The sequence below is a fragment of the Lates calcarifer genome, linkage group LG20 (assembly GCF_001640805.2).
Source record: "Lates calcarifer isolate ASB-BC8 linkage group LG20, TLL_Latcal_v3, whole genome shotgun sequence".
NCBI lineage: Eukaryota > Metazoa > Chordata > Actinopteri > Centropomidae > Lates > Lates calcarifer.
Window position 1 is genome coordinate 3,345,306 of NC_066852.1, and position 22,638 is coordinate 3,367,943.

A 22,638-nucleotide genomic window follows, 5' to 3' on the forward strand; every position below is an offset into this window, starting at 1 on the left:
CAAGCAGCAGCACAGAAACTCTTAAACATCACTCAACGCTTTCACAGTGCTAAAACCTGTTCATTTTTTCTTAATTTAGAAATGAAATATCTCACATGCACAAATTTATTTCATTAAATCTAAGATTGAAGCACAAGGCTCATATAATCCTCAAGCAAAGGCCAAATCTCTGACTCTCAGCACATGATTATATTATTTCTGGAAAATGTCTGATGACTCAGACACCCAGGTAGACTCACATATTCATTATGGATAAATGCTACAAAGCAAAAATCAAATACTGTCTTTACTAGCAGCATTTGCTCAGTGCAACAAAACCTTGTGTTGTTGCACAATGTTAAACAATGTTTACACCTTCTCAGAAAGCACTCTCTGATCAAATCTGTAAGATGTAAGATTACCAAGAAACTTTTTTTGCAGGTGGAATTACCCAGAACACCTTCACAAAGGTCAGTTTCTTGCAAAGTTAGATTGAACTGAAATCCCCTTCAAAAAAACAACAGCACAGAGGAAAACATCTTGATACATGTCATTAAAGTTATAGTAAGTTTCTGACAAAGTTTGGAGAGGAATGAATGTTTTTTCTTCTGTTTCTATGAAGATTATCCACAATTTATTATCCATAATTTGGAACTATGCAGGTAAACCAGGCCTCATGATACCGTTGTGCAGTGTTCTCTCCTTGATGGGCTTTAGCTTACCTCCACTCGATCGCTTCATTACATTACAGTGGTTGTATGTTCACTGGCAGCAGAACTCTCACAACACAAGGGACAACACAAGTGAGAGTAAGAGGCTAGAAAATGCATTATGTCAATGACTAGTCCCCACAAAGATAGGTGTACAAAGATGTGTGTGTCTGTCTATGCAGTTTCTTGTGCCAGTACACAGAGTTTTTGTGTAACTGGAGTCATCAGAAATCCTCTTATCTCTTGCTGTTTGGGCCCGCTGATGTGTGAAGTTCTTTTGTACATTTTTAAGGACAACTGCATCTTGAAAAGTGCTGAGTGTGCTCAGAAACTACAATGACTCAGGGTCTGGAAGCTGGAGAAAATCAGTCTGCTGGAGGCATCGGTGAGAGCCTGAGGCTGTCAGGAGTATTTCTGAGAAACTGAAACATGTGATCCATCAGTTCCTGACTGTAAACAGGACTTGAGCATCTATTCATGCAGATTCCAGAAGGTGTTTCACTTGTGAAAGTTACATGTTGAGGGTGTTGGGCCTGTGCTCTAAGAGCCCATACAGCTTGACATTATCAGTTACCAGCTTATTCACAGCTTGCAACTGCGTCTCACTTGAGGCACATATAGATTTTAGATATGGACTTTCCCACTCTGTCAACTTCTCACACTGTCAGCTGTCATTTTCAGCTCCTGCAATTTTCTTTTTATGATGGCTCCATCTTTTCAGCGAAGCAATCATCATGCTGCTGCCAGAATTTAAAATGGTCCGTTGCTCTGCCGTCCTTGGCTGTCATTTCAGCACGGTTTTATTCACCCCACCTCCTCTCCACCTCCTCCTGTGTTAATTCGACTCCTCAGAGGGAGATCCAACTCTGGGAATGAGCTACCACCAGCAGGATTTCCATTTTGGTGCTTGGCTTTCTAGTTTTCAGATTCTGATTGATGACAGTCCAAACATGAGCAACGTGACTTCACACTGGGATGTTTTCAGCTCAGCTACAACCAAAAACTTTTCAAAACATCGCAGTTGAACTCTTATCTATCTATTAATGTACTCACACAGTTCAGAAATACACTGACAAGCATCATAGGTCTCTTTTCATCTTAGAGTTTAACTTGTTCAAGTGAGAGGGTAAACACAAGGTGCACAGCAGCCCAAAAACAGTCTGTAAAAAGCAGAGGCTGCTCTGTGCAGCAAAAAACACATCTTAAGTGATCAGGCTCTTAGTACAAGTAGATAATAAGCTACAGAACGTGCTACACTGTTAAGGGTTTTTTTTTTTTTCATTTTGGTTCTAAGCAGCAGAGGTATCAATTAAGACCAACTAAAACTGAAGAAATGCCTCCCCAAAAAACATATCACAGGAGGTCAGTCTTTCTTTGTTTTTTAAGGATACTTCTGAAGCTCTGTATCAAATTCCATGACAGTTCCCAGTCTTGTCGCTCTCTCCTCTTGCAGCCACTGCACTATCATTTGTCTCAGTTCACAGCAGAATCAATCATGTAATCATTGATGATCACATGCTGGACAGAATCATTGTTTCTAATGGACAGAATTTCAGTGTAGTTCTTTGCCAGTATTGTGCTGTGGGGACAAGCCACATTCACGGCTTTTGTAAGTGCTTCCAGAAATAAAGACGATGTGTTCTTGGAGCTAAGGAGCAGCAGCCATCAGGGTTTACTGGCTGTCCAGTTTGTGCAGGTCCTGCACCAAACCATTTAACTTTGAATATCTTATGTGTTTTTCTTATGTAACTGTTGGTATTGCTTTTCGCTTGTTGTCTTCCTCTTGCTGCTGCCATGTCAGATGTCTGTAGGTATCCTCACATGTAGCCTGACACTTTGTTTGCTTTAGGAAGAAGCTGCATTACGATGGGATTGCTGATTGTGGGCTCTGTTTCAGTTTCTTTGCCGGGGTGTTCCTGAAGCTTCCTGGTTGTAAGTCTTCTCACACCACAGTGGTAAGTAGGGCCTGGACAACTGGTAAATTGTCTTGTTGTATACGCAGTATCAGGAGTGTCACTCGTACTTCAGCCCTATGCTCTCATGGCTCCAAAGCTTGACAGGCCTGACGTGCTTAGTTACGGTTGCTAAGCCATGATTGGACCACTGCTGCTCAGAGTAGGAGTTTAGCAAATAGTCAGTCCCACAGTCATCGCCGTTTTGACGTCACAGTGCAAAGCATTTTGGGTTATTCCCTTTGAGCACAGTCTGCAGAGTTTTAGGTACAAAGAGGTCAACCACAGAGCCATCAAGTGATTTCTGATTTCACGCAACTACTTCATATACTCCTCATGAGTAACACCATGATTGCCTTCAAGGAGAAACTTCCAAAAGTGCGAGCTCTTATTTCTGAAATGGGCCCAATTGTTTGAGTCATCACGTTGTGACTAGGGAAACACACAAAAGACTGAGTACTTGGAGAGACACTGAGTGTAACCAGGAGGACGCCAAAATAAAAGAGAACAAGCTCCACGATCAGTTTGAGAAGGATAAGACTGTGACAGCAGGCGTTTCACCCCACCTTGAAATGCAGACATTTAAAGCAGGTCTAAACCTTTTTTCCCCTTTAACCTGTGATTGTCCAGCAGTATTTAAACCATGGTCATCATTATTTGAAGCGTGCAGAAACCTTTAAGCTCCTGTCTGTGGAGAAAGCCACAACTCAATGCATAAAAGTGTCTCAATGACGTCAGGTAATGACTGAGCACTAAAGCACATAGGGACCACAAGCTAAGTGAACCTGTTAATGCTTCAGTAGTGAACTGGTATTCACTTACAGGCACGATGCCATAGAAGACCCACTTGTGAGCCACTTCCAAGAAATCAATATATGAAATACTGTACCTCACACATGAAAAGTAAAAGCAGGTACATTAAGCAGACTTTGGTTCCATATACAGCAGTGGGCCGGTAAGAATGTCCTTGATCCTTCATCACAAATTTTAAAAACCAGTATATTTTGTTTAATATTTCCAGTCTGCCTCACAATAAATATAAAAATACTGAAATATAATTGGTGATAAATATTCACAAAGTGTCAAGAACGACAAATAAATTTCCACAGAGAGGAAGTCACCAGTGAATATTGATTTTTTTTCTGCCTCTACACCTCAGCTCATCTGTTATGTGGTATATTAACATGAACCACAATGATAAATTATTATTACATGAAATGCGTCAGTGCTGCTAAATTGGACGTAATGTCCTTCTGTTATTGTTTGTATGTTTATTTGTCCAGAGACCTATTTGCTTCCAAACTCCCATCTAAAGATTAGCAGTACAATAGTTGCCTGTCACGAGGGAAATTCTTTTAATACAATTATCTCTCTGTTGTGGTAGCAGAGCTCCTGTCTTTGTTTGCTTAATTAATACTTTGTTGTGGGCTGTTACAGACTAAATGTTCTTGCAATTAGAGTGTTGGCTGGAAATGCTACATCGGCAGAGGCCCTGGGCTAGACACAATTAACACCACGGTGCTTCTGTGATTTGTTAGACAGGAATATACTTGTCAGGGAGGTGGTTTAAGACCTTCAAATGAAATGCAAGTGTAGCCTTTGAGGCAAGGAGATGGTTTGGATGGTGAAAAGAAGGAAGGAGAAGTGGTGGTGCCTGCTTATGTGATAAAAAACCAACCAAAACTACATTTTAAGCATCATGTCAGTGAGAGAAATGCTGAGGTATTTCCAAAAAGACCAAACTTTGGTGATACTCAGGATGCGCCGTGTCAAAATTCAAATCGGGATTAGAAAACACTCCAAGATTGCTCGCTTGGGGCTTGAGATTTAGTGGCAGGGATTTAAAGTTGGTGCACAGCGTCGTCTTCCTCTGGGCCAAAGTACTCGACACTCGATGGACAGGAAGCGACTTGTTTAAACCCTGAAGTCCTTTAAATCCTGCCAAACATCTCGGGCAATGTGTGTCATTTCGTCATTACTTCATGCACAAAAGAGCCTGGCAAAAGGAGTTGGATGTGATTGTAGGTATGAATGAATGCCTGAATGAATGTATTAGTGGTGTTGTTTCCATCAAGTACGATGCACACAGAAGACTATATACTATATACTATTTAGGAATGTGCACTATGTGAAGACAATATAAACTAAAATAATTCATGTCTTAAAGGTGCTATATGTACATTTTTGCTATTGCTACATAGCCAACGTTAGCATTAACAACTGTTTACTTACCAGTCTAGAGGAGACATTGTTCAAGCATCAAACAAGTTCAGCATCAAACTTTATTCCTTCACTCGCCAAGAGCTGTCTCCACTGGTGGAAAACAACACCAATGTTAACTCTTGTTTTGCTTCCATTTCTATCAGTTCTTTTCCTCTACTTATGTTAGCATGCTAACCAGCTAGCCCAGGCCCATCCTGTCTTGTAATACAACTTTGAGATAGTGAGTCACTGTCTGCCCTCAGTCCAACATGAGAGGATGAGTTATTATCACTCTAACATCCTGTCTTGTAAACACAACAATGGCTGAAGCTCATGGTCAGTAAACAGCTGTAAATGCTAACACTGGCTATGTAGCAATAGCAAAAACTAACAAAGAGCACCTTTAAAACTTTATTTAGACATATGACCCCTCTACAAGACAGGGTTGCAACAATGCAGAATAATTCAGCAGCCTCATTATTTTTGATTTTGTCTTTTAGAGATGCAGGTTTCCTAACAAATTTGCAAGAAATCAAATTACCAAAAGAACAATGAACAGGTGGACAGGAGGTCTCAAGGGGACCTAGGGACAGAGAACATTTGTCTTGTTGGTGATTCAGCCTTAGATGTAATATTTGCATTTGGAGTCTCTTAATAAGGAGACCAAAGGTAGTAAAGCAAGTCATTATGGAGCTGATGAAGCAGGGTGACTCAGTCAGAAACAACCAAATTATGTGTGATGTTAATGAGAAGAGACACACTGGGGAGCTGGGTAATTGTGAACGACTTGGTAGACCGCAGATCAGACAACCAGACAACCAGGTAGTGGATGAGAGAAGGACAGGAGTGGTGAGGAGACCCATGCATGTAATGAGCATGCTCGTGGACGTAGGTGGAGACATGTCAGAGGTTGTTTGTATGGTCCAATTTAACTGTTGCACCCTGCAAAGCCGTGAATCGATGTGTTTCCACTGCAGCCTCACAGCGAGGGATAATTATTGTGAATTTAATTTTGAATGAAACACCAATACTCAAAAGGTGCCTGGTGGTGTGATGTAGGGAAGCTGGGAAAGGTTCAACTTAATGTTAAATGTCCTCTAAATCTTCACAGTCACTGGGCATTCAGGCTCACTGGTTTACTGGGACATTATACTGATGATAACAGCTGTAGTCTGTTCCTACACTGATCATCTGGGAGGATGTAAACAAACCAGGATTAAAACTTTAACCTAATAATCCTCATTTCAAATCCAACGTGCAGCAAACTGCACTGTACACCTGTTAAAAAAAAAAAAACAAACACGCTAGAAAACTACATCTCCCATGATGCCCCGCCCCACCGCAGACCCGCCCCCTTCGTTTGAATGGCAAGTTGTTTGTTTCACTCCGACCAGCTGCTAACTATTCCAGTCGGAGAGCAAACATGGGGACCAGCGGTCCACTGCTTTCCCATTAAACAGGTCTGACAAGCTGCGGGGACCTGGTCACACACTCACTTCCGCTTTCACGTTTTATCTTCAAAATAAAGGCACAGGAATTGTAACAGTAAAAAACATGCCACTCCCATTCAAACGAATAACAGGTCTGTGTTTTTTTTCACATCGCTCTTGTCTGTCTTTGTATCTTAGATATAATCAGCATAGCCAGATATACTGAGGTAACAGAGCCTGGTAGCAGAAATATTTTAACTGCTTTGATTGTTCGTGTTTGATTTGTGTAGTTAGCCTTAACATTTTGTGCATTTTTTTGTTTAAATTGAGCTGTTTTTTAAGGAAATCAAACACCTACTTACACAAAAACTACTAAAAACAAGTAAATCCAATTTTCTATAACAGTGCCTGCACTTTAAATAAAGCATTACCATTTCATTTACCAATAAAAATGTGTAACTGTTGTTTTACTATGTTTCTATATTGAAATTACTTGTTTTCATTTCAAACTCTTATTGTGTTATACAAACAAATCAGTGGACAGTCATGGAAATGATTTGTTGTGCAATATTCTAAGATAATTGATAAATCTCTTAGTCGATAAATGTCAGAAAATAGTCAAAAATATCCATCATATGTTGGATTTTAATATTTAATATTTACTGACTGATTAATGAACCAATCATTTCAGCAGTATAGTACAGAAGGAATCTGGAAATACATTCAACACTGTTCTAAGTATTGTTACAAGAATAGTTTGGGATTTTGGAACAAACTCTTATTTGCTTCCTGGTGGAGATAAATAGTCATTGATAGAACGATTGATCAAGTGTATCAGCCAGCAGCTGGTTAGCTTAGCTTAGCACAAAGACTGGAAACAGAGGGAAACAGCTAGCCTGGCTGGCTCTGTACAGTGATTACAAAATCCACTTATCCACATATGTACACACACAGACCAGCTCTTTTGTTACAAATGGAGCTTGGATACAGGTTAAATTCAGCTGAGGTCCCTTTAAAAAAGGAGGAATGACCCCTGTGCATTACCAATTCTGACGCTGGAGACTTTTATTTTGAAAACCTCAGACCAGAAGCGGCGAGCGGTTCCGTCGCAGGTTTGACAGCAGGTCCGTTTTTTTTTTTTTTTTTTACCTCTTTGCTTTCTTTATTCCACCCTGCCTCCCTCTTTCTTTCTCTATTTAATACGCCTTAGCGCGTGCACGCGTGTGTGTGTGTGTGTATTTATTTATTTATGCATCTTATTTGAAAGTATCCAGGTTTTTTTAAAAAACATTTGGTTTTAGTCGCTCCTCAAATGAGAAGACGTAAAAGATGGAGCTTCACATTTTAGAGCACAGCTTGAAAGTGGCGAGTATAGAGAAAGAGGGGATCCAGATTTGCACTCACGGATTAATAAAACTCGCCTTCCTGGCCTCAAAAACAAGGTACGTAACTTCCAGGACGTGATATCTGTGTGAAAATCCTCTGTGTCATTAATGTTTTTTTCCACATGCTCTGCCTCAGTGCTGTTTACTGTAACATTACAGCAAACTACTGCTGCACGTACAGGACTTGAATGCTTGTGTTTTAAAGGTGGAGGTGTTCGTTCCTGCGCCCAGTCAGTTCCTGTAGTTGTGTTAATGCTGTAAAAACGCAGCTTGATGTGTTCTTCTGTGTGTGTGTGTGTGTGTGTGTGTGTGTGTTTGCTCTCTGCCACCAGTTCCCAGGCCTATCCTTGTTCTGTAGTGTCATTTTGTAGCTTTGTGCCATCTGTAGCTGGGTCGACGCCAGCAGGGGTGTGTGTGTGTGTGTGTGTGTGTGTGTGTGTGTGTGTGTGTGTGTGTACCTCTATCAGTCATAATGTCCTGTCCAGTAAAGTGAATATTCACTGGCATTCCCCTCTAAAGAAACTTTCATTTAAAGATCCACAACACCAGGCCTTTACACTTTGTTTATTATTATCACCAAAGTGTGTTATTAATATTAACCTAAGCAAATGAGTGCACTTCACTGACACACTGTGTGTCCTCACCGGCTGTTTTACAACAGGCAAAGTCAGTCATTAGCCCAAGAGTGGCAGTGAACTGATCAACTCTCCCTCTGTGCTGAACTCACTGATAAAACACAGGTTTCACATCACTGATTACATGATGCAATTAAATTACCCACATCACTGTCACTATCAATCAATCTGCAGATTATTCCTTTAATCGTGTGTTTGTCTTATAAAATGTGACAGACTCCCAGTTTGACGTCTTTAAATGTCTTTTTTTGTCCAATAAAATGACACAAAGTAAAATATAATCAGTTTATAATGATATAAAAACAATAAAAGTAGCAAATCCTTATCTCAGAGACACTGGAAACAGAATGTTTGACATTTATGCTTGGAAAAAATGACGCCTTAGATTAGCAGACTGTCAAAATGGTTGCCAACTACCCTTTTTTCAGCTCTTCAGTGTTTTATTCTTCTCCGACTACGTCATCTAGTTGCTTTTTAAAGCAGGCCTTTGGCATCAGGATTATTATTTGAGCCACAGTTTTTAGCGCCTGAAACACAGGAAAGGCAGAAGTTACTGTGTTGATGTGAGTGAGGAAGTAAACACATGATGAGTGTGGGGTTTTTTTTTTTAAACCAACTTCTTTGTCTCACACAGCGTTACCACAGCTTTGATATTGTTCATCAGGAGCAGCTGTTAAATAAGTGAATAACCTCTTGGTCTTGTCTTTCATCAGCTCGTTGACACTGAACAGTGAATATGTGGAAATATTAAGAGTTCACCAGCATCCACATCTCCACTGTGTTTGTTACATTTACAGTCTGTGGTTTTTCTAAACTATTGACTTGTACTTTCTTTAACTTTGACACGTTGGATTTGTCCTTGTTGTAATTTCCCTCGTCTGTGGTCGTCACACAAAATGTCACTGACAGAGAAGTTTAAAAAAATAACAAAAACAAATGAAAGACTCCTTTTCTATGATTGAATGGATTCTGTGAGGCTCTGGCAAATCTTCCCAGGCTTAGCCGGACACAGGATTTGGTGTTGGGGCAAATTCTTAAAGTGGTGCACCTTGTTAGAGTCTGGATGTTTGGAGGGTCATGGCAGCCGTTCATTAATGATTACGTAAGTTCATATCATTTGACTAGATAGCGTGAGCGTCCCTTAGTTGACTCTGGTTTTGCAACTAGTTTCTTTTTCTCCGCCCTCCTATCCACCGCCTCGTGTTGGTCAAACTGCAGTGCCTCCTCCTTGATGAGCCCGTTCACCTCTATGCTTTCACCTTTTATCACAGGGTTGTATTTCTCAGCTGAACATGATGTATGCATGTTTAGGTGTTGATTTGCTAATTCAAACTAGTTTTTCTCCAGTTTTTTCCCATCAAATAATTACTATGATATCTTCATATAAACGATGGATTAAATGACGATGTGAGAGGTGAAGGGCGTTTGCATGGACAAACCTGCAGAGAATCATCAACCAGCTGCAGTTCCTCTCAGCTCCACTGAGCTTTTTAGCCTCTTTTAGCTCGTCGTTTTTGGCTCTCCAGCCTTCAAACAAAGCTGTCGTCTTCCTCGTGTTCAGCAGCAGCAGCTCTGATTAGGCACTGGTGAACATAGTGGAGTATCTAGCAGATGAAGAGTGATTATTTAGCCAGATGGAAGAGAGTACGACTCCAAATGAACACTGATGTTTCTCAGTGTCTGCTGAAGCCACCAAATCCCCAATAAATGAATTAATCTAACTTAAGCATCTGTTTTTACACAATGCAAAGTTTCCTTAATCTGTATCAGGAGATATTTTATCAAAGACTAAATAAGCCTCAGAATCAGCTTATTAACGTACATCAGCGTCTCTCAAACTTAATGAATGTGTGTGGGGCTGCTTAGCATAATTGTAGTAACTCTGTCGCCTTCTTTAGTTTTCACAAACACATTTGCTGTGAGTTTTGAGTGTGAGTGCAGTGTTTTACAGTATGAACTGATCCAAATACGCCCTGTGAAGTTCCCTGCATAAACACGCAGGCTGAATGTTCAGTGATCTCCCTCCCTCCCTCGCTGAAGGCTAATATCCTGAATCTCTGCAGTGATTTGCTGTTTCATTGTTGATCTGGATCGACGCTGTCAAAGAATACAGTAAGTCATTATGTAGTGCTCATAATGACATGATCATGATTAGAGGAGCATTATCAGCCCGTTGCACAAGACAAAAAAAAAAAGCCAGAGCTCATCATCCTAATGTCCTAGCTCTGCAAAACATACTGCGAGTCAAAGTGACACTTGACAGCTCATTTAATTCCAAGAGAAAATGCTGCTGTTTCCATAGAGAGCACTGCTGAGAGCCTGTCTGTTATTCCCCCGCCGTTCTTCACACCTTTCAGCCAAATGTGAAGTGCGAGCATTCAGTAGCTGGCCTGTAAAGAATGTGATTATCACAGGAGTGTCGTGCATGGTGTTTTTCCAGTGTGCCGCTTTCCTTTGAGCTCAAGAGAGTCTGCTGGACGTGATTTCAGGCTGATCCTTTACTGTCTTTGAACATCTTTAGTTTGGTGACTGAAATGTCAGCACTCGGATAAAGTCAGGCGAATAACTTCAGACTCACCAAAGGGTAACTGCGACATAGAAAAGGGTGGTCTTAACAGAATGCATCTGTTATTTGATAAGGAACACAGGAACATTTGTGGATGTGAATTGAAACTTTTTAATACCGTTGGAGATGTTAAACGTGGGTTTTAGTACTGATACCAAAATGGTACCTTTTGAATATGTGTGTAGCACTGTTGTAGTCAAGTCACTAAACCTCGAGTCCAAGTCCAGTTTAGAGTCCCCAGTACCAGAGTCTGAGTCATCAAGGTTGAGCCTTAGCACCAGCTGTTCTAAGACTGTGCTTGTGAATCCACATGCCGGCCCTTGAATAAAGCTGAATTACATTACAGTATTAATAATGCTATCGATACCATATGCCTAATTAAACTTCTGAGTCTGAACGCAGCTGATACTTGAGTCTGAGTCATCAGTGGTCAAGTCCAAGTGGACTCAGTAACACACTAATGTTATTACATTTACTGTTACTGAGGTAAATTTGATTATTTATCTTAGTAATGATATTAGTTCATATCATCCAGCTCTGTGTCGGTGTATTTAAAAACGTGCTTTCTGTTGGCCAGGTTTATATTGGAGGCAGATGAGCTTTATTGGTGACTTGGTTATGAGCCTCATATTCAGTATAAGATGATAAGGAAGACATTAACAGGCACAGACTCAGTCCTGTGTTGGTCCCTGCACGTCTCATCGTTGGATGCTTTCATATGAGTCTGTCTCCTTAATTCTGCAAACAGGCAGTTTGATGTGTATGTTATGAATGCTCCAGGGAGCAGCAGAGCTGTGACGTATGAAGTCGAGCTTTGTCCTGCACGGAGCTTTTCTCAGCAGAGGTCCTCTTTTTTAAAATCATGAATTCACATACTTGATCTGTTCTCTCTTTTTCCTTCTTCAGATGCAAGTTTTTCAGTCTGACAGAGACTCCGGAGGACTACACCATTATCGTCGATGAGGAAGGCTTTAAAGGTGGGCCTCGCTCCGTGGATCTTTAAAGTCGCTGTGGCAACCATAGATCGGGCAGCGGGAAAAGATCACATTGTGTAATCTCTGATTCTCTCCGGGACCACGTAGCTTTAGCTGCCAGTGTTTGAGCACACTTTGTCATTATGGATGTGAGGCCAAGCTGCCGCTCGCTGTGTTTTGTGGTTGGCTGAGTGAGTGAATCCATGTCATTACACACCCTTTTCCAGGGTGACCCTCCTTGGTTACCCTGGAGACTACAGGCTATTTGTTGCATAACTGGCTCAGGTATTTTCTGCTGGTGACTGGCTCTGTGTTAGTGCCTGTTTTCTGTTGAAACTAAACTGTGAAACTCGAGCAAGAAATGTCAAATAACATTATTGATATACTGAAACATTTACATGAAAATACACTTCTATGACTTTAATATAGACAATATATATGCAAATGCATATTAATAAGGGGTAATTAAGCTAAAACATTAAGGTAAATATTAGAATCAATCATTATCAGTCTATTCAAAGTACATGAATAACACTGAAGTCAGGTTTAGCTGTTGTTGATATTAAATGCTTGTTATAAGCATAAGGGCTGCAGATTTCTCTGCTGATTATTCACTTGATTCACTGACTAATCCTCAAAAAGCAGCACAGAAAACACCAGTAACAACCTCTCAGAGCCCAAAGTGAGGTCCTTAAAATCCTTGTTGTAGTTGATCAACACTCCAAAACCAGAAAATATTTAATTTAACATAATATATGATAAAAACAAGCAGGAATTCCTCATGTGCAAGAAGCAGGAACCAGCAAATATTTAGCATTTTTGCTTGAAAAACGACTGAAACAAATAATTAATTATATAAAAATAACTGCCCATAAATCTTTCAATCATCTGACTAACTATTCAGCTAACTGTTGCAGCCCTAACCAGCAAGCATAACATGTGAGATTCATTATTTTATCTCTAATAGCTGCAGTGTGATTTCCTCAGAGACTTTGTCAGTTCAAGCCACAGTGTGATGGCATAATGACAAGTCTTAGTTCAAGTTTATTTGTCACATGCACAATTAGTCAAGAACAACTGCACGATGAAATAAATGTGGCGAGGCTCAGGGAATCTACAGCTGTGCAGAACTAAGCAGATATATACAGAGTCTTCCAGTCAGTAAAGTGACTCAGTAAATATCTAAGATTAGCCAACATTAGTCACCATAAGCTGCTGATCATACCTCCAGACCGAGTAAGGCTGCAGCAGGAAAACCCCGAGTCTATTGAACTGAGCAAGGGTGCATTTTATTCCCTATCATTATTACAGTGTTTCATTCGGTGTTTTAAGTCTCTGTATTAAGCATGTCCCTTGTAAAGCTGGTGATTTAAAATTATTGGTCAGTCATGTAATCAAATCTCTCAGTAGAATTTCTTGATTTTTTTTTGACTGTAGCTTTTGTATCTGTTCATACAGTAGAGTCAAACAGGACTAAGTACCACCGTCTAGACTGGAATTTACTGGGACAGGCAGAAAAGCCTGTTCAGCACAGTCTGGTGCTGCTGCTCTGTCACTGACTCTAACCTAGGGTGGAGTGATAGTATTGTATTTATTATAATACAGCACAGTTCACTGATAACTGCTGCAGTCTCTTTTCTGTTTATTTTAAACTTTACCATCACCTGTGCGTTTTCAAACATCAAACATTTAAAGTACGAGACCTCTTTCTGACACGACTCTCTGTCCATTCCCAGAGCTGCCCCAGTCAGAGCACATCAGCGTCGCCGATGCCACATGGTTGGCCCTTAACGTGGTGTCGGGCGGTGGCAACGCCTCCAACTCACCGCCCATCGGAGTCACCAAAATCGCTAAGTCAGTCATCGCGCCACTGGCCGACCACAACATCTCCGTTTTCATGCTGTCGACGTATCAGACGGACTTCATTCTGGTGAGTGTGGATAATAAGTATCTCCAGTATATCCAGTCGATAGAAACTGCTACACAACAGTTCTCTCCTCTCTCTCTGCACTGTCTCTGTATGTTCAGTGATGACCCTCATGGATGAAATAATACAATTATCTTTCAACACTTTTCATGTGAAGCTCTGGTTAGAGCTGCAGGAGAGCAAACAGTGAGACTTTTGTCTTACAGAAACAATAATGTGTGCTTGGATACATGCTTCGTTTCCTGTGAGTCCCATGTGCGTGTGAGGGTAAATCGAATCCCACTCAGGAATGACAGGCTGCGCCACTAATAATGAAAACTACTGTACAGATCGCAGGAAAATGCAGACCAGAAATATTTATGATATATAGATTTTTGAAATATCTTTTTATTCTTAAGAATTATTTCTTAGAGATTTAAAAATATCATCTACAGTGACATAATGTTTTTGGGAGAGGGATGTAAAAACTGAATTAAATAACAAAATGAACCAAGATAATCAACAAAAACTGAACGAGGAAATCCAGACGTTAAAAAACAAAACAAAGTTTGTTCAGAGTGTGTCGTGTGTTTGGATCTTTCTGACAACTGATGGGGTTCACAGCATCCTTCAGAAGTCGCATTATTTGTCCATTATGCAACCACTGGCAACACAATTGTTTACGTCCACATGCCCGACATGAAAAAGCAATAACCTTGGATATAATGTACCATCCACAGCCCCTTCCTTTGATTTAGGAAGAAATCCTCTCTCATACCGAGGCCTTTTTGGCCACAGGGAGTCTGTTTTTTTATTGCCTTGGTTTAGTGGAAAAACAAGGTCTGCTGAACAGCTCTGGCATGTTTATGAAAATGAAAGGAAAAAAAAAAAAACCTGTGTCGATGCCGATAATCTGTTACGTAAAGAGGATCAGCAGCTCAGCCTCTTTCTGGAATTCCAGGTATCATACTCGAGCCTGTTTCCTGTCTGGACACCGGCTGCTCCTACCCACAATCCTAATTATCGTTGTGTTGGAGGCAAAGAGGCAAAAAAAGAATAAAAAAACCTGCTGCGTTCACCCTGTCGCCCACACCCCCCTCCCATCTTCATCTCACACTGTGCTGGATTGTATTACAGAATCTCTGAGCAGACCAAAACACAGGCCAGCTTAACATGTTTGTTTTGTTTTTCACTGTTTGGATCTTTTGTGTTACATAAAGCAGTAAAGCCTGACCCAAATGATGAATGCACTCATTTAGACGGAGCAAGCCGCTACACACCAGCTTCTCTCGAGCAGCTTTACCTTCTACACACACACACACACACACACACACACACACACACAGAAATTCAATAGACGTAGTAGCTTTCATCCTGGATAAAGAAACACTCTGACACTTTACCAGCTCCACAGATGACTTTGGTTTCAAGAACAATAGATTTGTTGAGAGACACCAAAGACTTCATGTATTGATTCAAGTCAGAATTCATCTGAATATACTCAGCTCCATTATGTTTAATAGTCAGGTACTAAATCAAGCATTAACTGCTCACTGTAGGTTGCTTTACACTAACTTCAATTGTCATTTGAATAAAGTTTTTTCAGAATGCAAAGCCACTGAATTCTGTGGAAGCTAATTTCTGCCAATGCCATGACATGGCTCTGTGATATTCCAAAATAATGACTTAGTTTCTCAAAAAAAACTTTCTTAAACTTGACTTAGTGTCATTATTTCATTATAATGACTCACAGGATCATTTTTTCCATCACACATTTCTTTCTTATAACAAAATAATAATGAACACGATTTATTAAATGTTTTTAAGCTGACCCTTTGAAGTCTGGTTTACTTCATGGAGCATGATTGTCTATAGATGAAGGTTTTTCTAACTGATTATCTTAAATGCACCTTTGGCCATTCTCAAATCTAAACTAAGAGCTCTCCTGTTTTTCCTGTGACTGTGAATGTGGGGTAGTTTATCACAGCACTGAAACAGCTTTTTCTTTTTTTTTTCTTGGTCTGTTTGTGTTTTGCTTGAGTGTGTTTCATTCTGTCCTGCACTCATTGTTCAGTGTTGTTCGAATGTATTTCTTTGCCACTTTGAATTACCTCAGTGTATGAAAGGTTATATAAACTTACCCTGCCCTACTGAGGCAGGTGTTGTGCGGTGTGTTCTGTTGTGGTAAAGAGAGACCTGACCCTGAAGGCATCGCTCTTCGTTAAGTGCATGTTGCAGTAAACAGTCCCTGACCTTAAAACAGCCTTCAACAATCATACATGAAGACATACAGCAGAGCAGAGGCAGAGATACATTTACTGCTCACTCACAAGCAGTGCTGAGAGTGAAGAATGCAGCTCTTGCTTTTCCTCAAACATGATGTGTTGCTGTTGCTGTGCTCTTTGTAAAAGTCCAAACCCATTTTCTCAGACAATACAAAAAAGCCATTTGTGAGAAAAGTAAAAGGTCTGTTTTTGTTGTCAGGTTCGAGAGCGAGACCTGCCGATGGTCATGCACACACTGTCTTCCGAATTCACTTTGCTTCGGGTGGTCAACGGGGAGACTGTAGCTGCGCACAATCTGGGAGTCACCAATGGATTTGTAAAACCAAAACTTGGTGGGTGTAAACAAACATTTATACGTGCATTCAGACTTTCAAACATTGTTCAAACATTATATTTTCTTGTACAGGTGGTTTTAGAGTTCAGCTCAGAAGTTAATTCTTGACCTTTGACATAGCAACATTCAAGCAGCTGCCTCATATATTCAATCATTTTTGTTTTTCAGTGCCCCGTCCCATCATCCACCCTTTATCCAGTCCCAGCAACATGTTCTGTGTGACCAGCCTGGACCCAGACACACTGCCCTCTGTAGCCACCCTGCTCATGGACGTCATGTTTTACTCTGGAGGGTGAGAAGCAACTTTAACTGTTTAAAAAATATATGTATGTCTGAATGTCACCTACAATCCCTGTTTGAGCTGAGAGAGACTGTCCACTACTTTCATCCACAATTAAATATCTAAACTGCCTACATTTTCCGATATGACGTGACCATTTATGACATGAGGTACAGTAGAATTAAAATTTACATAAGATTGGATTGATGTGATCACAGAAAAGCTTCATTTTTTGCCTATTTATTTCAATTATTGTTGTTTGAGTTACATAAAAAACCCACACCATCTGCCTCTAGCTGCAGATTTGAGGTGAAATGCGTTTTGTGGTCGTGCTGCTCTGCACCATCCATCCAAACAGCCATCATGATTTCCTGTAGCACCTCTCCATTTGTTGAGCTGTTGTTGTCATGCGTCACTGTGCTTTGAGACCAGTGATGTGACAGGCTGAGTGTGTATTTATTCATCTCCACACCCTCTGATCTATATTCCACATCAGCTAGCTCTTTTGCTGTTAGCGCCGCTGCACCTACATGAACAAAAAAACAGGCATGTGTGGAGACGCCAGCAGCAGACCTGCCGCGCTGTACCTGTCGTGCTTGCCAGATTAAACAAGGCCCTTGTTCATTTAGAGTTCACATTATTATACCTCCGCGTGTATAAGACAAACACACAGAGATGAGGTTGAAATTTTACAAAATGCTCCTTTATTTCCAGTGCCTTACAGCTCTCAGGTGGTGTAACACGTGCCTCTTAGATGTTCCAAGGATAAAAATGAAAACATATGGATATGACTATAAGCATAAAATGTGATTTCTGCATCTCTTGTCCGACCACACCAAACGTTGTCTTGTCTTTTCCAGGCCAAAAGAGCCTGGAGCTTCCAGTGAAGACTCCAGCCACATCCGCTTCTTCTCCTTCTCCCTGATCGAGGGCTACATCTCTCTGGTCATGGACGAGCAGACAACTCAAAGGTTGAGCAAAGGAAAACACCTGAGATGAATACATTTATATTGCTGCTTATTAACCACACTGGTTCTTTCAAGACGTTTTCTTTTTTTAGTCAACACTAGACTGGGACATAATGTTTATGCAGCAAGAACAAATTTATGACTGTTGTGTGAGGGAGCGATTAGTTTGTTGCTAAGCAGTAATAGAGCAGTTGGGTATATATAATGTACTTAAGTCACAGTGGGTTTCAGTCTGACTCATTTATTCTCCACTGCGTCCCCCTCTTTTTCACAGTAGGCTCTCTAATTAAGCAGAAAGGTTATGAAGAAACCTGAGCAGCTGCAGATCCCATGTGGTTGTTCCTCTATTAGCACATCTGATCATACATTGTCCATTCATAGATGAGGTGTTCCATATATGGGTCAGTAATGACTTAAAGCCATGTGAAGGTAAAATAATAATTGGACCAAACTTTTATTATATTTTTTAAAGTTCATATTTTGTTAGTACAGCATGTAGGTCAGCCTCATTCACACGTTTATGTAAGACCTAATGCTTTGCCTTAAAGGAATAGGTCACCCGTTTTACTCTTCTTTACAATGGCTCTCTTATTCAGTGCAGCAGTTTGGACAATAGTAACAGATTTTACCTGCTGCTGTTCATGTTTGGCTCCCATTGCTGGATGGTTAATAGTTAGCTTCTTGTGCTGCACCTCCATACAGTATCTGTTAACTGTGCCTGGTCTCTGCCATTTGTTAACTACAGTTAAACAAAGAAGTGTTTTAAAGTAGATGGAGCACTAGTTGGCAAACATGTGAAGGCGACACTCTCCCAAAAATCTACATAAAATAAATGATTTATTGTTTTAAAAGTTTACAATAGGAATGAATTAAAGTCCAACTGAAATAAAACTACATCTTTCTCTCTGCTGCAGGACACTATGACAGATTATTAGGGCCATGGTAGGCAGAAAAAAAATTACGGTGCAGTGGAACAGCAATAATATTCTGAGAAAAAACTCTGAATTTCCATAGGATGGAAGCTGTAAATATACCAGAAAATTACTCCAGTATTCTCTGAGATTTACAAGAAAAAACTCACAAATTCATGAGAAAACAAACCAGAAGATTCTCTGAGATTATAAAGTCATAAGTTAAAGTCAAAAACTGACATTAAATCATAACACTGCTGATGCTGGAGCTCTCCCTCTGTTGTGCTTACAGTGGATGACCTAATAAAATTACACTTTGCAATTGAATTTAGCAATAAAGAAATACATGTGATTCGATGATTGGATGTGACATTCGCTGTTTACTAGTAGCATCTGTGATGTGATGACGTTGGTCCAACCTCGCAAAGTGAAGCGATGTGGCTCCTTCATGACAAAGAAAATCTCACATTATTTATTTGAATGAAAATTAAACGTAAATTAAAATTTTTAATTCCTTTGTTCTCTTCAAGGTTTCCAAACAATGTCCTCTTCACCAGTGCCTCTGGTGAGCTTTGGAAAATGGTTCGCATTGGGGGACAACCTTTAGGATTTGGTGAGCAGCTTTTTTGTTTGTTTGTTTGTTTTGACTCACCAGAAGACTGGTTAGGTGTAGTTAGTACAAGGTCATGTGATGGCAAATGTATCTCTGCCAGTCTGGGACCAGTACAGAAGTGGTTCTTGCTTTACTGCCTCACAACACATTCAAGTGACCAAGTAATAAATCAGACTGTAAAAAAAAGGGAATGAATTACAGCAGGGAAATTCAAGAATCTGTGATGCTTTGGCTTTTGTTTTCTGCAGATGAGTGTGGCATCGTGGCTCAGATATCAGAACCCCTGGCAACAGCTGACATTCCAGCTTACTACATTAGTACCTTCAAGTTTGACCATGCCCTGGTAAGAAAGGAACCACAAATAAAGTTCATTTTGACTTAACACTATATATACATGCTGTATACACGCTTGTAGTTTCACAAGATGCAATCAAAAAGTTCTGAGAACAGTCTTTGAACTTTTTGATCGCACCTTGTATGTTATAGTACATTTAAAATTTTTGAATTTTAGGCCGCTGGTTGGACAAAACAGGACATTTAATGACGTCAATTTGAGTCAAGTGAAAAATAATATTTAATTGCACCCCTAATAAGCAGCTTACAGATGGTTTTAAAGCCCTGTGTCTTCTCCAGGTTCCAGAGGAAAACATCCAAAGTGTGATCGGAGCTCTGCGGACCGAGAGCACGACACAGTGAAGGAAACAACCATGAAAACAACCGTTTTCTAAGTCATTTCGTTCAAACGTTTATCATGTCCAAAAAGTGCCAAGAGCTTATTAGCGGACTACTATGGACCGGTTCTGAAAGAAGGAAGGGATCTAAGCACAGAGCGTGGGTGGAGTTTGGGTGGGGCGGGGGGAGTGTGACAGTCTGATAGGGATGCCTTTGTTACTTGATCATTTTCTTTACCCTCACCCCTCCTTCCTTCCCTGGCACCTGAGGCCCTCCACTGCCTGCTCTGGTAGTTGTTGCTTTAGTTTACCAGACTGAATATGTTTCTTTTCCTCTCTAAAGCTGCTTCTTCCCACTCCCTGACCCTCATGAGCACCATACTGTATTAGTTACATAATTCCTCTCACGGAAGGATGACGAATGTACTCTCAAAAATGAAAGAAATATTATATATATATATATATATATCAAGCTTTCCTTTTTTTGTTTGGTTTTTGTTTGGTTTTTCCACAGGTCATTTTCTCAGTGCCAAGATGATTGAATGCCTAAACCGATGCCTTTGTCAAAATACTATACATGTGTGCAATTGAAGGAGACAATTTTGGAGACAGCCAGCAACGACAGACCTGGTTGAGTAATATGTCTTTTTTTTTCTTTGTTTTTATTATTAGTTTTTGAACATGTTTTAATTATAGCAATGATCTGACCGTTGGAGTCCCTTCAGATTTAGAAGTTAAATTCAGATGTTTGTTCTGGTGAAACATGAAGTGAATCCCAGATCTTAAGGAGGAATTAATCTTTTAGCGCTTTGATAAGTTATATGCATTCACACTGTGAGCAACCTGGTCGATGGGTCACACAGGATCAGTAGATTTTAACTGTGTGTTGTAATATTGTAGACAGACAGATCTTTGGTTTGGTTTGTTTTTTAACTGACCCTCAGCTAGCAGCAGATGTGAGGCAGCATTAACCAGTGACTTCAGAGCTGCACCTCAGAGTCACATTAGTCTATTAAAAGATCATTTTATGTATTAATCAGTGACAACTGATTTGATTTAATCACTTTAAAAGAAAATTGGCAATACAAATATTTTTGCTATTCTCTGACACTTGTTATTGACTCTAGATTGAAACTAGATGGACTGGCATAAAATCTGGCACAAAATGGTTCCCAGATGAGGCGTCCTAATGACTTTAACTTTTCATTTTGCACCATCATCAGGTCAAAATTTACAATTGTCTAATACTTTGGTTTATTACCAAATCCCTGCAAAACTCAGCCTCAACTAAACTTTCTTTTTAGTGCTATGACATTAACCTACCAACACTAAGATGCTGAACACAGCAGATGTTATACTTTGCTATATAATTTAAAATTGCACTGAGAGCAACCACTACCAGCTCAGCCACTACCATTTTCACATTTCCTTCACAGCAGCTGCTGAGGATCAAAAACAAACCTTTGAATTGAATTCGACTTCTATCCATCTTATAATTTGGTTCTCTTTACAATGAGCAATACAGCCCCCTCAAAAACACTAATCACACTAGAAGAACATATGAATTCAGGCACTCTTGGCCGCCAATAATTTAGCTAGCCTGGCTCTGTCCAGAGTTCAAAAACACACCTACAAGCACCTCCAAACTTTACAAATTAACACTTTGCATCTTGTTTGTTTAATCTTGACACAAAGAGAAACTTAAAACTGACATTTTGTGGTTTTATGGAGAGTTACATTAATTACTTCTTGACAAATACTTGCCAGCAGTAGATACTTTTCAGAAAGACAGTTGTTCAGCAATAAATAGATAATGCTACGCAAAAGCTGTTTATCTAAATTGTCAGTGTTTCAACATCACTTTCAATGACTTGATGATCATGATGCTCACAGTATGAACCCACATTTAAGACCTGGTGATAAATGCAATGATGAAAATGTTTGCATCTACATTAGTAATAAATTACTGAGCCACTTTGACAATGTACTACAATAATGACAGTGCAAGTGTGCTAAGCATAAGCTAAGGTTCACACAGGGGAAGGAACATTTCCCTCCACGCCCTGGTGTCCATTTAGGTCTTGAAGCTGCCCCTCCCCTGCCCCAGTCTGCACTTTAATGCAGGTTCCACCCTCACAGGCCTGCTGTACTGATGTGAATATGGGGAGGACTATTTACTTTAGAAAGATCCTGTCCAGATGGGGAGATCTCTGTTGGTCTTAAGCATTTGGTGATAATGTTTTTCTTTTTTTTTCCTTTTACTTTCATGACACCTTGCACCTAACAGCAACCTTTCTTCTGATCAGTTTTGATTGGTAGAAACCCTGTATTTATCAGTGTTAATACATGAGAAAGGTGACATTTCTTCTGATTCCATTTCAAAGAAAATGTTAAAAGCTTTTCATTTGGAGCTTCTTGTGTGGAAAAAAAATAAACAAGCTTTTTTTTGAGCTTGACGTGTGTTTCATTTTTACTGTCTTTACTCACCAATGTCCTCTCTCTCACTGAAAATATAACACTAAGCATTTGCCTAAAATATAATTGCCACTTAATATAATCCAGTAGCATATATACCAGCTGGCACTGGTCTATTTTCAACTCTGCAAGTATATTTACTGTCATAAACAGTAAATTAATTTCATCAGCTAAGAAGCAGTGCTGTAAACATGGTAAGAGAACAGAATAATAGCTAGGTTTTGCAAGGTCTGGGCACAAGATGAAAAAACAATACAGCACAAGACAAACTGCAAGTGAAAGATGTCATCTCGTACCTATAATAACCTGCCAAGCACAAATAGCAGCAGTGATGTTGTCTGGACATTCACTGACAGTGTTTG

General features: G+C 40.0%; 1 protein-coding gene across 1 annotated transcript; it reads left to right on the forward strand.

The window, feature by feature from the left end:
- Window positions 1-7,393: 7,393 nt before the first annotated feature.
- On the forward strand, window positions 7,394-22,257 carry castor2 (cytosolic arginine sensor for mTORC1 subunit 2). Its single transcript, XM_018693790.2, has 9 exons — window positions 7,394-7,715; window positions 11,766-11,836; window positions 13,570-13,763; window positions 16,224-16,356; window positions 16,527-16,650; window positions 17,499-17,609; window positions 19,048-19,130; window positions 19,379-19,473; window positions 19,764-22,257. Exons 1-9 carry the CDS (start codon window positions 7,603-7,605, stop codon window positions 19,824-19,826), a joined length of 987 nt encoding a protein of 328 aa, XP_018549306.1. The 5' UTR covers window positions 7,394-7,602; the 3' UTR covers window positions 19,827-22,257.
- The last annotated feature ends 381 nt before the right edge of the window (window positions 22,258-22,638 follow it).

Bases quoted from the DNA above. Each gene is read 5' to 3' on its own strand.
- castor2 (XM_018693790.2), top strand. From the start codon at position 7,603: ATGGAGCTTCACATTTTAGAGCACAGCTTGAAAGTGGCGAGTATAGAG. The intron at 11,837-13,569 runs GTGGGCCTCGCT...GTCCATTCCCAG, and splicing joins CGATGAGGAAGGCTTTAAAG to AGCTGCCCCAGTCAGAGCAC. The intron at 19,474-19,763 runs GTAAGAAAGGAA...TGTCTTCTCCAG, and splicing joins TCAAGTTTGACCATGCCCTG to GTTCCAGAGGAAAACATCCA.